Source organism: Harpia harpyja, chromosome 8, assembly GCF_026419915.1.
Source record: "Harpia harpyja isolate bHarHar1 chromosome 8, bHarHar1 primary haplotype, whole genome shotgun sequence".
NCBI lineage: Eukaryota > Metazoa > Chordata > Aves > Accipitriformes > Accipitridae > Harpia > Harpia harpyja.
Genome location: NC_068947.1, coordinates 31,482,752 through 31,495,847, shown reverse-complemented (window position 1 = coordinate 31,495,847; position 13,096 = coordinate 31,482,752). Strand labels below are relative to the sequence as shown.

Below are 13,096 nucleotides of genomic sequence, written 5' to 3'. Positions count from 1 at the left end.
AAAACAGCAAATCCCAGTTTTCTCGGTAGCTAAAAACTAAGGAAAAAGAATTTCTTAAGTTGTTAATGATTCCATTGCAGTTATTTGCTGCATCTAATTGCCTTTCATATGTGTAGCAATGTAGGTATTTTCAAAACCTACTGCATTACCGATATTGTTCTTTGGCATGTAATTAGGTTTTTTACAGCCCAAATGAGCAGCTCATAATCCTTTAAATAGCTCTGATCAATAGTGTAATTGAAAGTCTCCTGGCCAGAAGGAATCTTCATTTTCAAGGGTGTTATGGGTGAAAGACCACTACAGGTTTCCATGACACTAAGGCTAAAGGTTAAATGAACACTTAGGGTTTCCACTGATCTGTGAACGACTGTATTGTCTTCACAACTATGACTTGTAAATCTCTAAAACGTGTATACATACTTGTGTTCCTACTAGATAGGTCTCCTCATTAGTAAGGATCCAAAACTCCCTTAGAGGTTTAAAAAGATATATCATAAGCATTCTGAAGAACAGAGAGATAATGAAAAATATCCACAAAAAGGTTGGGGGTTTTGTTAGTTTCTTTTACAACATTTTTATTTTTTATTTAAATTTTACATTGTTTTATCCTAGCAGGAAACTTTTATTTCTATTCCACAGAGACATTTTGTGTGGCTAAAATATATTCGCATAGTAAAAGAGAAGTTGATTTCAAAATTAATTTAATTTAAAAAAATCGTTTTGAAACTATTTCCAGCAACCATATACTCACATATTCTGGTAACTGAAGAGTTATAAGATTCCTTTTGTGATAAAATGCAGATTAAATTTTGAGCAAAGTGTCGGAAAAGAACAAAATATATTTGTTAATGAACAGTTTATTCACTACAAATGCAATTTGGATTAACTGAAATGATGTTTAAATTTGGGTGGAATTTGGTCAAATTACAACAGGAAATTAAAATAAGAGAATAACAAAATGAAGTCTTTACTTTGGCATTTCCAAAATCAACATTTCAAAAGTTTTCCTGGTGAATTAATGGGTAAAGTTAGACACAAGTCACGAAATTCTCATGATGAACACTATTATGATAGGGCAGGGTGCTCTCCTGAGAGGTGGAAAAGCAGAGACCAATCCTTCCTCTGCCTTTTTTTGTGGAAGAGCTTCACAGGAGGCTGTGATGTTGTTCTGAATCTCTCCTGTTTGAAACTGTCACACTTGCTATAAAACATGTAATATACATTTGATGAGGGATAGGAAACATGGTGGGCAGATTTGTAGATGCATAAACTGTGAGTGATATTAAATTCTTCCAGGAGGATTTGAGAGATACATACCGCAGAATATTCAATAGACCTATAGTGAAAATATTGCAGAGGAGTTTGGGAAAAAATGCCTTAAATGTCTATTCCAAATCGGTGGAGAGGGTGATGTTGAGGTATGCTGCCAACTCCATCTCTTTTTTCTGTTGTTTTTTAATCTGTTCTGAATTATCCTTATAGGTCCAGCCTTTCACTTTCATTCAAAAGCCCAGAAACATGATCTTTTTAATTAATTTAATATCCTAAACCAGTTCATTCTTATGTTGCCAGAAAAATCCACTGTGGGAGGTTAAGCTTGCTCCTCCATCCCAATACTCACCCTAAACAGCAACTGCTGGGTAAACTGGGCAAAGTAGGCTGATCCTATAGTTGAGCATGCAATGATCAAAATTTTTATTAATAAACATTAATAATTACTAGATAAGGAGAAATTGAGATCTTCTTCAAAATATTCTGTGCATGATGGATAAATTTATGGAACAAATTACTAATTGTAAACTATTCTTTTTGTCTTGAGCACAGACATAGATGGAAGCATTTGGTTTATTTGCATGATCTGTCATTTTAAGACTGTGAGCTGCATATTCACTTCTTGAGTTTCAAGGGACTGCTAAGATTGTCTCAATTTTTAAAATTATTTTGCTTTTCCAGATGTGCGTTAGACAGCGGATTATATGATAGCCTTTCAAGAAAATACGAGATTTGAATTTCAAATACACTGAAGGCTCTTAGCACAGTCCATAATCAGCAAAATTATCACTCAACTCAGTACATTTCATCACAGCTAGTAATCTCTTCTCATGTGAACACTTGAGTTAAAAATATTTCCAGTAAAGACTTGTAAGTGCAAAAATGTAACAACTGAAACACTGCTATATATGGTATAATTAAGCACTTGTTTTTCTGCACATGACATATGTTTTCATTCTGTATTGGAACTTCAATTGGATCTAAATTACTCTGGATCAAACAAAAATGTGTTCAAAATGAAAAAGATGGCTCGCCACTATTATTAAATCATTAACCAAACAGAAAAATTCTGGGCTATGAAGTAAAACTGAAATCACCAGCCAAAAACTAGAACACTAATGCTTAAGTATATAGCTAGCATGCACAGTGTTTATCTATTATTATATTTTTAAAACCATTAAATTAGATTTCCCTACTGAAAAAAAAACATTAGCTTCCATAACTTCTGCTCAGCATCAACCAAAAGAGATTATTTAGACATTTATGGTTAACTTCCTAACTGAAAGCAATTAAAAAAAAATCTGTGATCTAATGGTACATTTATTTATATAATCCCAGTTCCACAATATTGTTTTAGCACTTTTCTTCTAACTTCACCTGCCCTTTGACTCACGGATGAAATGGGATTTCTATAAAGCAACCTTGTATTATTTCATAATGATCATGCTGACAGTGGGTTCTGGAAAGCATTTGAAGAACGCAGGCCTTGCATTCCTTGAGCAGCAGAGCCACCAGCTAATGCTTTCTCTAGCAATGTGGAATGCACACCGCCTTTTATCAGAATTAATTGTAGATGTGTTTGCATTTTAGCAGGGACACTGTTGTGAGCTTTCTGCTGACTTGTTAAATCAACTAACAGAAGTTCCAAAGGGGTCAATTAGGATTTATTATTTTCTTCCGACACACAAGAAATAGATAAAGATAGACCACAGGCCTTGTCTGTCAAAAGGAAGAATTCCTTATCACTAATATCCTTGAACCTGATTTGATCGACTCAGCCCCTGTTGCAGTAAATCTGTACAGCATCAGCAGGTGCAACCCTTAACAGCTCAATGTCCTCTTAGCCAATGTTTGTGTGTTCTATTTATTCCAATCACCATCATGGCACTGACTCAGGCAGCACTATGGACAGATATTAACAAATACTGCCTTTCCATTAATTTTAAATGACCTTTTAATCCACATTTAAATTTGAATTGAATGAAAATGCATTATTTTGTCACAGACCATGAAAGAGAGGACATAAAGAGATTGCAGAGTAAAGGTTAGCCTTTAGTCTCCAGAAACTACTTGTAAAGATGCAAGGATAAGGCAGAAATTATCTCCCCTTGTCATAAAAATATAGACAGCTTGTGGAAAACAAAGAAAAGGCATCAAATTAATGCTCAAATCTCTATAATATGAGCCTGAACCTCTCTACCTGTCACTTGTGATGAATATGCTCTTGTGAAAAGCCAGATTATTCAGAATTAGACATCTTTTCAAACTTTCATGGTGCAGGCAGGTCTCTAAGGGAACAGTAAAAGTAGACCTCTGCATATAACAACAGTTTTAATGGCAAAAATTCATCAAAGTCTGTCAGGAGATATTTAATGAGTCAGTTAAGATAAGGAATAATGATGCTGGGGAATGCCACAATCTCCTAGTATAAAAGGAATTCTGTTGTTTTCTTCACTAACATTAAAGGATGCAAACTGCCTTCTATCCACAGTGGGATGAAGAAGGATATCAACAGGATTCCTGACATATGAAAAGGATTCATGTTTTTAGATGGAGTAAGGTAAACTTCAAGGCAGGACAAATTTCAAACCCAAAATTTTGAAATGGAAAGCATCAAGACACGTCTTGTAGTGTTTTTCCTTTCCTGAAAACTCTTCTCTACCTATGTCTTTCCATGGCCCTTTTCACACCTAACCATACTGAGGAATTCTTAGAACATAGCTCTGAGGTAGGTGCCTTATTCACAGAGGGACTAAAGGGCTACATGTTGTAGCTGTTCTAAACCAACAGTACTCCATTAAGTTCAAGGCAACAATGTTGATTTAATTGAGCTAAGGACACATCCCCAAACTAGCTGCCTAAGATAATATTGAAGACTGGTGGGAATTGAGCTCCATTTTTCTGCACCCCAATTCATTGCTTTAATCACAAACCTATTCATTCTTCACAATGTTTTTTTGCAGTCCTATCTTAGCTCTAGTGAACTGAGCAGCCTCCTTTCTCACCAACCCTATTCTAAGCTGGTTTGTCCCTTGTTTGCATTGTTAAGGAACCTCCAGAAAGCAAGCAAAAGGCAAACTTTTTGCCTTTTTGATACCATAAAGAATTGCACAGAGACCCTTTTTCATTGTATTTTCTGTAGAAACTTGTCCGCTTACTTGTATGAATTATGTGATCCCATATGCCTTTATTTACACTGCTTTTAAAACACTTTTGACAAGAAAAAAACAATAGGAATTTCTATAGCTTACCATCAGTAACCTCCAGCTGAGCCTTTGCTAAAATGCTTCCAGCAACCGTCAGTGCTTGACAAATGTAGTAGCCTGCATCAGACCGCTGAATGTTGGTAATAGTGAGGTCTCCGGTTGGTGACACTGAATACCTGCTGTTGGGTTGGAGAGGCTGGTTTGGGAAGAGTAGATTCTGCAAAGACAATTCATCTCACATCAATTCAAAACACAAAAGCACCACTTTTCCCTCAGCTAGAGAGATGATGATTTTTCCTTAAAAGTTCTATATATAAACTAGAAGAAAAAGTAAGTGTGGTTATGACTTTATGAACACATAGAGCTAGCTTTCCCTGCCTTGGGCAACTTGCAGTTTAAATTAGAAACAGCCCTTTGACAGCACACAGTGGTGTGTTCTGGCTGGGGGTACAGGTGAGGAGAAATTTTCCAACAATCACACTTGAGTGATTTGTCTTTGTGACACATTCATTTTCATTCTGAACATAATTGTAATAATATACTTAGTTGGCTATCAAACCAGGAGGACACAATACTACAGTAAACATTAGAAAACTAACAGAAAGAATTGAATCCTGGAGAGTTGAGGGAGCATATTGTTTGGCTGTGAATATGTTCTGGGCAAAGGAGAAAGTAAGAGTGTGGCACCGAAGAAAAGCTGGGAGGAAAATACAAACAGGTCATAAAATAGGAAAAGCTGCCAGAGCATGAGAGCTTAAAGGAGAAGTAAAAGGAAATTAAAACTGAGGTATACCAAAGGAGAAAAGCAGCATGGAGCCTTGAGGGTGAAGAGAAAGGGTATAAATCTGATGTGGAAATCATCAGAGAGAAAAAATAATTTCATGTAGGATAAGACATCAGTTAGCACAAAACAGGGAGATTAGCTTTTGCCTTTGGGCTGGATTGGAGAAAAGAGAGATGTCAATAAGAATAACTGGAATGGATGTAGTAGTCTTTGCATATGATGGAGGACTGAATGAATCAATAATACAGAAAAGGACTGAAAAGGTTTTAGTGGTGAGGGCTGTGTTTTCAAGGAAAAAAGTTATACCATTTGGCACAGCTCTTGATGTGAATAAAAAAGAACAGGAAAAGGGAGGCAATGCAAACAGAAAGGTCAGCAGCATTGCCCAATGAGATAGAAAGGGAAACAGATTAAACAATAATTAAACAACACTAATTCCAGGAAAATAGAGTCTGGCTTTTATGTCAACTCAACAAGACTCTATGAAAAATACAATTGTTTGTATCAGGAATATACCAAAATGCTGTTACCATGCTGTGATAAGCTTTCAGTCATTACTGCAGCTCTGTATAGCTCTGCTGTGCTTTCTAATGACAGCTCCCTACTAACATTCAAGCTTGTCTATATGGGCTAAATAGAAAATCTAAAGTATAGAGTAGGGTATTAAATGAATTTTCTGTAGCTCTGCTTCTTCTGCAGTAGACCTTAATGGTTTACAAAAAATGATTTGGAACTGACAAGCAACAAACTTGGATTTTAAAAAATTCTGCTTTGAAGTGAAGCTCACACCTTTATCTCTCTGGTTTTGGCTATAAAAGGAGATAGATATGCTTTAAATAAGATCCAACACTCCAAGTATCCTTATAATTGTATTAACCTACTAGGCTACTTATCACCTTAGGGTCAGTCTTTCCCCTTAACCCCTTTCAATGTCAATGTTGAAGAAATTTATCACAGTAAATTTTTCCTCAAAAATCAATATGCACCCAGTAAACATGTCAGATCCAATACGAAAAAAAGTGTGAAAATTCTGAAACAATTTCAGGCTACAGGGCTAAGTGGGTGTCAAAAAATTGCCTTGATACTTTCAGAATAACTTCTGCCTGGCACAGATACCTACCGAATGAGGGTATTACGAAAACTCCACTAAATTTTATGAGAAAGCAGAGAATTTTGATATGGCTGAGCTTGACTCCACTTATCACTTGTAAAAAGAAACACAATGTAAAAGACAGTGCAAAGATCAAGCTCCTAATTCTTAAGAGGAAAAAGATCCAGAATCCTCTTTATCACTGCATTAGAAAGGGGAGGCTACCCTTCTTTTTATCTTCAGGATGGGCTTGTCAGTTCTGGAGAGGTACCACATCCCAGTGACTATTCCACACATTGGGAGGAGTTCATCAGTCTGATAACTCCTCTCTTCAAAGACCAGATAACTATGAATTACGACTTGCCCTAAATTACAGTACAACACCTTTTTAAATGATTTTACAATTTCACTGGTTTTAATTAGCTGTCGGGTTGCTCATCTGGGCACAACGGTGGCATGCTGGGTTGCAAACAGGGGGACCAGAGTCACCCCTGATATAATACTACTGAATTTATCTCAAGAAAGAATTTAATCCAGAGAGTCTAAAGGCTACACAAGCCCTGCCCTGGTGAATTTCATTGGTGGGCAGCTGTTAGGCTCTGGGGAAAAGGCTACCAAGTACAAAGGACCAGCTGTTTATGCACAAGCTGGCACAAAAAATGACTCAGGAGCGAACAGCTCCCCTCCCTTCCAGCTGGTTGTACTCAGAAACACAGGATCAAGAAATGGATTCACAATGAAAAATGCCCTACAATTACTTGAGTGGGCTAGGATGACTACATAACATTACTCTGAACACTAACAGTGGTGCTGCAAACAGTTCCTTGAGTAAAAGCAGAAGCAAGTGTTGTAAAGCCAAGCAACAACTTATAGCTGGGCGCACAAAGGTGAAAAGTCATGTAATTTGGCCAGTCCTCCAGATTTGTATGATGATATACAGTATGTGGAAACTCACCTATTCTACGGCATCTCATTGCAAAATCTGGCAAGTTGTGTATTGAGACAGTAACGCTAACCTGTCTTACTTCACTGATGCTCAGTTAAGGTTAACATGAGGGTGTAGTGAATCACATTGAGCTATGTTTCAAGGTTTGATTATAAACCATGTAGGTATCCATTTTTATGTTGCATTTATTTGCCAAAAAAGACCATTCTAGCCCTCAGGGATCTGGTTCTCAATACAGTAATTAATTTTCCAGGTTTGTAATTAAACAGCTTCAACATGGTACAATCAGTAGGTAATAACATTCAATTAAAGACACAAAATGCTTTTTCACCTTAAAATGTTTTTACCCTTGAAGTGATACCAATGGAAGAGGGTAACATAGAGTATTAACACTTTTCAATTACGCTAAATGACTTTAATCCTGCAAATGATGTCCTACTTTAATTAGAAGCTCTTCTCTTTATTACAGCATGATGGATGTCCACTTTATTAGATTCAAGTGTGACACTATAAGCTCACTTTACATAAACATTACCATGTTATTAAAATGCTCTACAAGGAAGGGTTTTGAAATGTTTGCTAGCACATCAGTACTTCCTACTTTAATTTCAATATGCTATTCTACTTTCCCTTTGGAACAATTTTCACCTTAGTGAGACTCACAATACTGTGCTTTTCCAGGATGTGATCCATGGAGGCTAGATCTAAAGTTCTCCAAATAATACACTGAAAGAAACACACTGAAGATTAAGCTTACACTCATACAAGCTAACACTCATAAAGTAACAGTGTTGCATCTTTGTAAGCCACCAATGCAACAGAACACAAAATGCTGTCAGTCTTGGTCCTGTCATTCTGGACCAGTTATCTGACCTTGTGAGAAGGTGAAGCAGAAGCAGGTGGAGCAGAGCGGGAGATCTGTGGTTCAGTTCTTATCTCACATTTTAACTGAGCTGGTACACACAATGCCTCCAGATTAGACAAAAGACACACGTGCACTGTACAACACAGTGTGGATACTTGAGTTATCTCACATATCACCGTATGGGAAAAAGTAGCACAGGGCTCTGAAAAGACTAATTTAGCCAATGGAGAAGGGTACATAGTATAGACCCATAGACAGATGTAGCCGTGACAGGCTTCCTCAGGGAGCTGAAGAAGGCACTGTCCTTGGGCATCCATTTGCCCCTTTTAATCTTTTTCCAGGTGTGAAAGAGAATACAGAACACAGTTTACAGTGTTGAAATTTAACATACTAACATGAACCGCACATTGAAAGTGAGAAGGCCTGACTTCTGCTGTAACATCATGCCAGTACAGCAACAGCAGTAAAAGAATGTTATGGCATGACATTCAAATATTAAGCTATAGAAGTTAGTATTGGCTGGTGGCAACATTGATTACTACATCAGAAATTTTTATTTCAAAAAATGACAGTAAGGATCAGGGAATATTTCCAAAACCAGATTCAGAAATTTCCTGAGACAATTTTACTGAAGAAAGCATCTGTGTATTCAAAACCTATATCTGTATGCACTATGAGAATATGCCAATGCAAATCAGCTTGCTAGATATATATCTGCTTGATCATGTCTAGACAGGTTGTGAACTGTAATTAGACTCTGATGATTAGTTAAAAATTGAGTCATACCTTTTATATCTACTGTTTGTCTCATCCACTGTTTGTTGGGGACTTCAGAATGAAAAGTCTTTAAGATATATACTGTTGCTTTCTATACATTTATACAGCACCTAGCACAAGTTTCACCAACTTAAATGGCCTTTGAGTTCTTCACAGTATTAATATTTAAAAAAAACAGCAAAGAAAGTGTCAGTAGAAAACAGTGATAGTTTAAAAGACAAATTCCTGTGAAAGATTAAAAGAATTTGTGAAAGGTAATATAAATAATTTTCTTAAAAATTTAACAATACAACTATTTAGAAAGGCTTGAAAGACTTATAGGATGCTTATAACTTACCTGGCTTCCTTCTTTTTGCCAGAAAACAGCTGGCTGGGGATTTCCTTTAGTTTCACAAGGAAATGTCACTGTTCGACCCTGGGCTACAATCTGGTCTCGTGGTCTCACCACAAACTGTGGGGGAGCTACAATGTAAGAAAAAACATGGTGTAAATTTAGGATATTTTGCAAGGGGGAGATAAGGAATATTGAAGGAAAGAGACAACTTTATGGAGATTTGTTTTATGCCAGAGGACATAACATCAGAAACATTAATTAGTATAGACAGAACTAATATATAAACAAAAACAACAACAGCAACAAAAAGAGCAGCAATATCAGTATGTGATATCCCCAGCTGTGGGGAGAAAAAAAAAAAAAAAGGAAAGAAACATTACAACCATACATGCTAGAGTAAATTCTGATGACAATAAATGCTAAGCAGCAGCAGTCAGGTGTTTATGATGCCAGCTCTGGATGTATTCTACCTTTCATCTGGGCAGGTATTAGCACTCTCATACCCTCTGCGCTTCACAGAGCTTGTTGTTGTGCTGGAACTATTGTGTATTGCAAGGTATGAATTAGGAAATACGGACCGCCTTTTTCAATCTGCCCCTCTAGACACTTAAAAATGATTGAGAAAGGAGAGGAAGGTCTGGATGGCAGTAGAAAGACAGAAGTTCAAGACCTCATTCACTTCTCTCAGGGGTAGTGGTGGCAAGAATGGAGTGGGAAGGAAGACTTGCTGTAAAAAGAACAGTTGCTAAACCAACATAAACTTGGGAGATCCAGATTTCAGCTTGGGTAAAGACAAGAAAGAAGCAAGAGTTGAAGAGTTAGTGGGCAGCAGTGAGTGGTGAGTAAGAAGGAATAGGTATTCCAGGAGATCAGAAAGAGACGTGGAGAAGAAAAAAAGGAGAAAGTGGAGTTAAAATATGAAAGAAGAACCAGGACTGTCTATGTTTTCAAGTAGATGGCATTAACAGTATTCAGACATAGGGGACCAGGAAGCACAGTCAGAAGTGAACAGTTTCTAAAAGGGAGGTGTAGTTTGACTTGTCAGGGGGTACTGATGGAGAATAGAGTCAATGCTTGGTGGGAACAAGAAGGGAGAGAAAAGGTGTTAATGTGCAGAAGGAAAGTGAGGAAGAAGCAGTGTTGCAGGACTTGAGAGAAAAAACTTGACATCGGTGACTATGTTGAGCATGATGTAATAAAGCAAATGACTTTTCTATGCATGACATGCAAACCCTTCAGTCTTGGTTCAACATTGGAATTCACTGGAACTGGATTTATACTATTTGACATATCTTAAAAATGTAAGCAGTATCTCCAAATATTCTCATCAAAAGATTAGCTATCTTTTGGGGCAGGCTGAAGAACGGCATAAAATAGTAAAAAAACACCCCACATTCATTTTCTTCTATTCTACTACTGGTTTGGTGGTTGTGGAGAGGGATGGTTTAGGAACACTAAGCTTTTAGGTAAACAGAATTTAAGTGTTTTAGAAAACCATATTTTCACCATTATAATTACAAACTATTTAATTAGGCACGAAGAGCAATCAAGACCCAGCTTCCGATTACACCTGCTGACAACACAGACGCAAATCTGCTAACTGCACAGAAATGTATGCAAATCTGATTTTTTTGAAATACACTTTGCAGTTATCTCATGAGGCACTTCCCAAGGCTTTACAGATCAGCAGGAGTCTAAAGAGCACAGTTGAATAGCGCTAGTATAATGCACTCTTAAAACAAGAACTGTAAAGCACTTAATAAACATGGATCACCATCAATTTAGAAGGCAGAGGGTGAGGACAACACAAGGAGTCTTCCTTCTGCCTCACAATCCTAAACATAGGTTTCAGCCTCTCTGGAGAGAGAATTGTCCACCTCTTCCCCAGGCCTCAGCAGGTGTTAGTCTTCTGAAAGGGCAGGGATGAAGGGCTAGGTGCCCTGCTGCTGCCCATTTATACCCTTATGTTTTGAGGTTTCTATAAGAACACAGGTGTTGCTACACATACTGGAGGATCTGAACTCATGCTGTACTATTCCTAAAGTGCAGGACTGCAGCAAGTTACTTGTTTTTCCCTCACCTTGTTTTACCTAGCATATCTTTATGCAATCCCTACAGGTGTCAGAAAACAGTAATGTGGTAATCAGCACCCATTCGATCATATGGGAAGGGAAAGAGAGAAAGATCTTTAAATTGTGAATTAGAAACCTCCATTCCTATAGGCATACCTTACACTAAGGTATCTCTACAGTTCTGACAACCCACTTAATAAAGGCCACTGAATTAGTTCAGTATTTGCTGCTCAAGCATTGAAGTTCATTTCCCAGGATATTAATCTAGAATCAATAAGCAACCTCAGGCAGAGCAGAGAGCAGAAAACCTCTAACCTCTTCAGGTGTTATATCTGCATTTGACAGGAACTGTGCATGAGTCCTATGTCTATGCTGTATTATGGGTGGCCTCAAGACCATAATCTTTCTATCGTGCTGCTAAAAACCTGGTGTCAGGAGACCATCCCATAGACCATACCCAAGCATGATTGATACCTAACATCACTTCGTAGGCATGCTTGGTGCACTGGGCGTATGTTATGCAGACAGTGCTCTGAGGCAGCTCAACAGAAGGAAGAGGGGCGTGGCATTTCCATGAGCCTATCTTTCAAATCATGTAACCAAATGCAAGGTAGGTGAGTTTAAGGGTTCATCTGAAACATTCTCACACACACAAGGCTGTACTGTAAGTCAATAATTCAAAGCTCTGAGCAGATGTAATAGAACCGAATTTGTTGCTGTAGCAGATTTTCCAAGCACCAAATTAAGGTAATTTGGTAGTCAAGGAACAATGAGACATAAACATCTTAGTTTCTACCTAGTTTACAGTTTTTTGACCTATCCCTAACTTTGAACATCTCTCACTTTCCTATGAGCAGAAGAAGGATCCTTTCTTTTGCAAAAAGAGACAAGGAAAGGAAGCAGGAATTAAGGCTGTAGCTCAGTCCAGATAATCTAAATGACATGGATTGATCCTGCTGGTCTGTTCTCTCCCTCCCACACACCAAGTCCTCTCCAGCATTTGCCATTCTAGGTGACCAGAAGATCCATGGCCTCATAGCTACTAGTTTAGACTTTCTAAAGACTCCAGTAGACAATGATGTATGGTTGTGCAAGGATATCTTATCGAGCTTTTCTCTGCAGCCATAATTACTAGAAATTCACTATAAAAATAAATAAAGGAATCAGAGCTTTTATTTAAATATTATCTCTTGATCTCACAAGGACCTGACTGTTATTAGTCACTATGTTAATTAGAGCACAAAACCAATTCCTTCAGCCAAACAATTTAATACCATAATTTTAAAGAGCATGAAAAATGCCATTTTGGAAAAATAAAACCTTGTATGTGTTTTTTTAATTCATTCAAAGACAGGGTTCTATAATGAAGGAAACCCCCATTTTGTTCCAATTTGTTGTCATATTCAGCCATAGCTCTGTTTATAGACAGCCTTTGATAAAAATGACATTGTTTACAGCATTTAAAGAATATTTTCACCATATCAGTTTTATCTATCAACTTCTAGTTGAATAATGCAAATTGAAAACTGAAAGTAACAATTAATAATTGCAGGAGTAATTCTTGGTCAAGTGTAACTACCAGAGCAGTAAGACTGACATTATCCCCAGAGAATGCAATGCGACCCTGCTCAGAGACAGCAAGGCTGCTTTGACAGAATAAGCACTCGGGCTCTTCAATTCTCCTTAAAAGAGAGCTCATTATCTTCATATATAGATGCTGTTTATAAAGATAGAAAAATATTATTACTCC

The 13,096-nt window shown here is 37.3% G+C and overlaps 1 protein-coding gene across 17 annotated transcripts in view; it reads right to left on the bottom strand.

The window, feature by feature from the left end:
• ROBO2 (roundabout guidance receptor 2) overlaps nt 1-13,096 on the bottom strand; it is a 959,254-nt gene that overhangs the window by 101,557 nt on the left and 844,601 nt on the right. For all 17 annotated transcript variants that reach the window (XM_052794396.1, XM_052794399.1, XM_052794400.1 and 14 more), the window contains 2 exons: nt 9,278-9,402; nt 4,524-4,695 (listed from right to left, as the gene is read on the bottom strand). In XM_052794396.1, the coding sequence (XP_052650356.1) occupies nt 4,524-4,695; nt 9,278-9,402 (297 nt within the window). The remainder of the gene's footprint in view (nt 1-4,523; nt 4,696-9,277; nt 9,403-13,096) is intronic.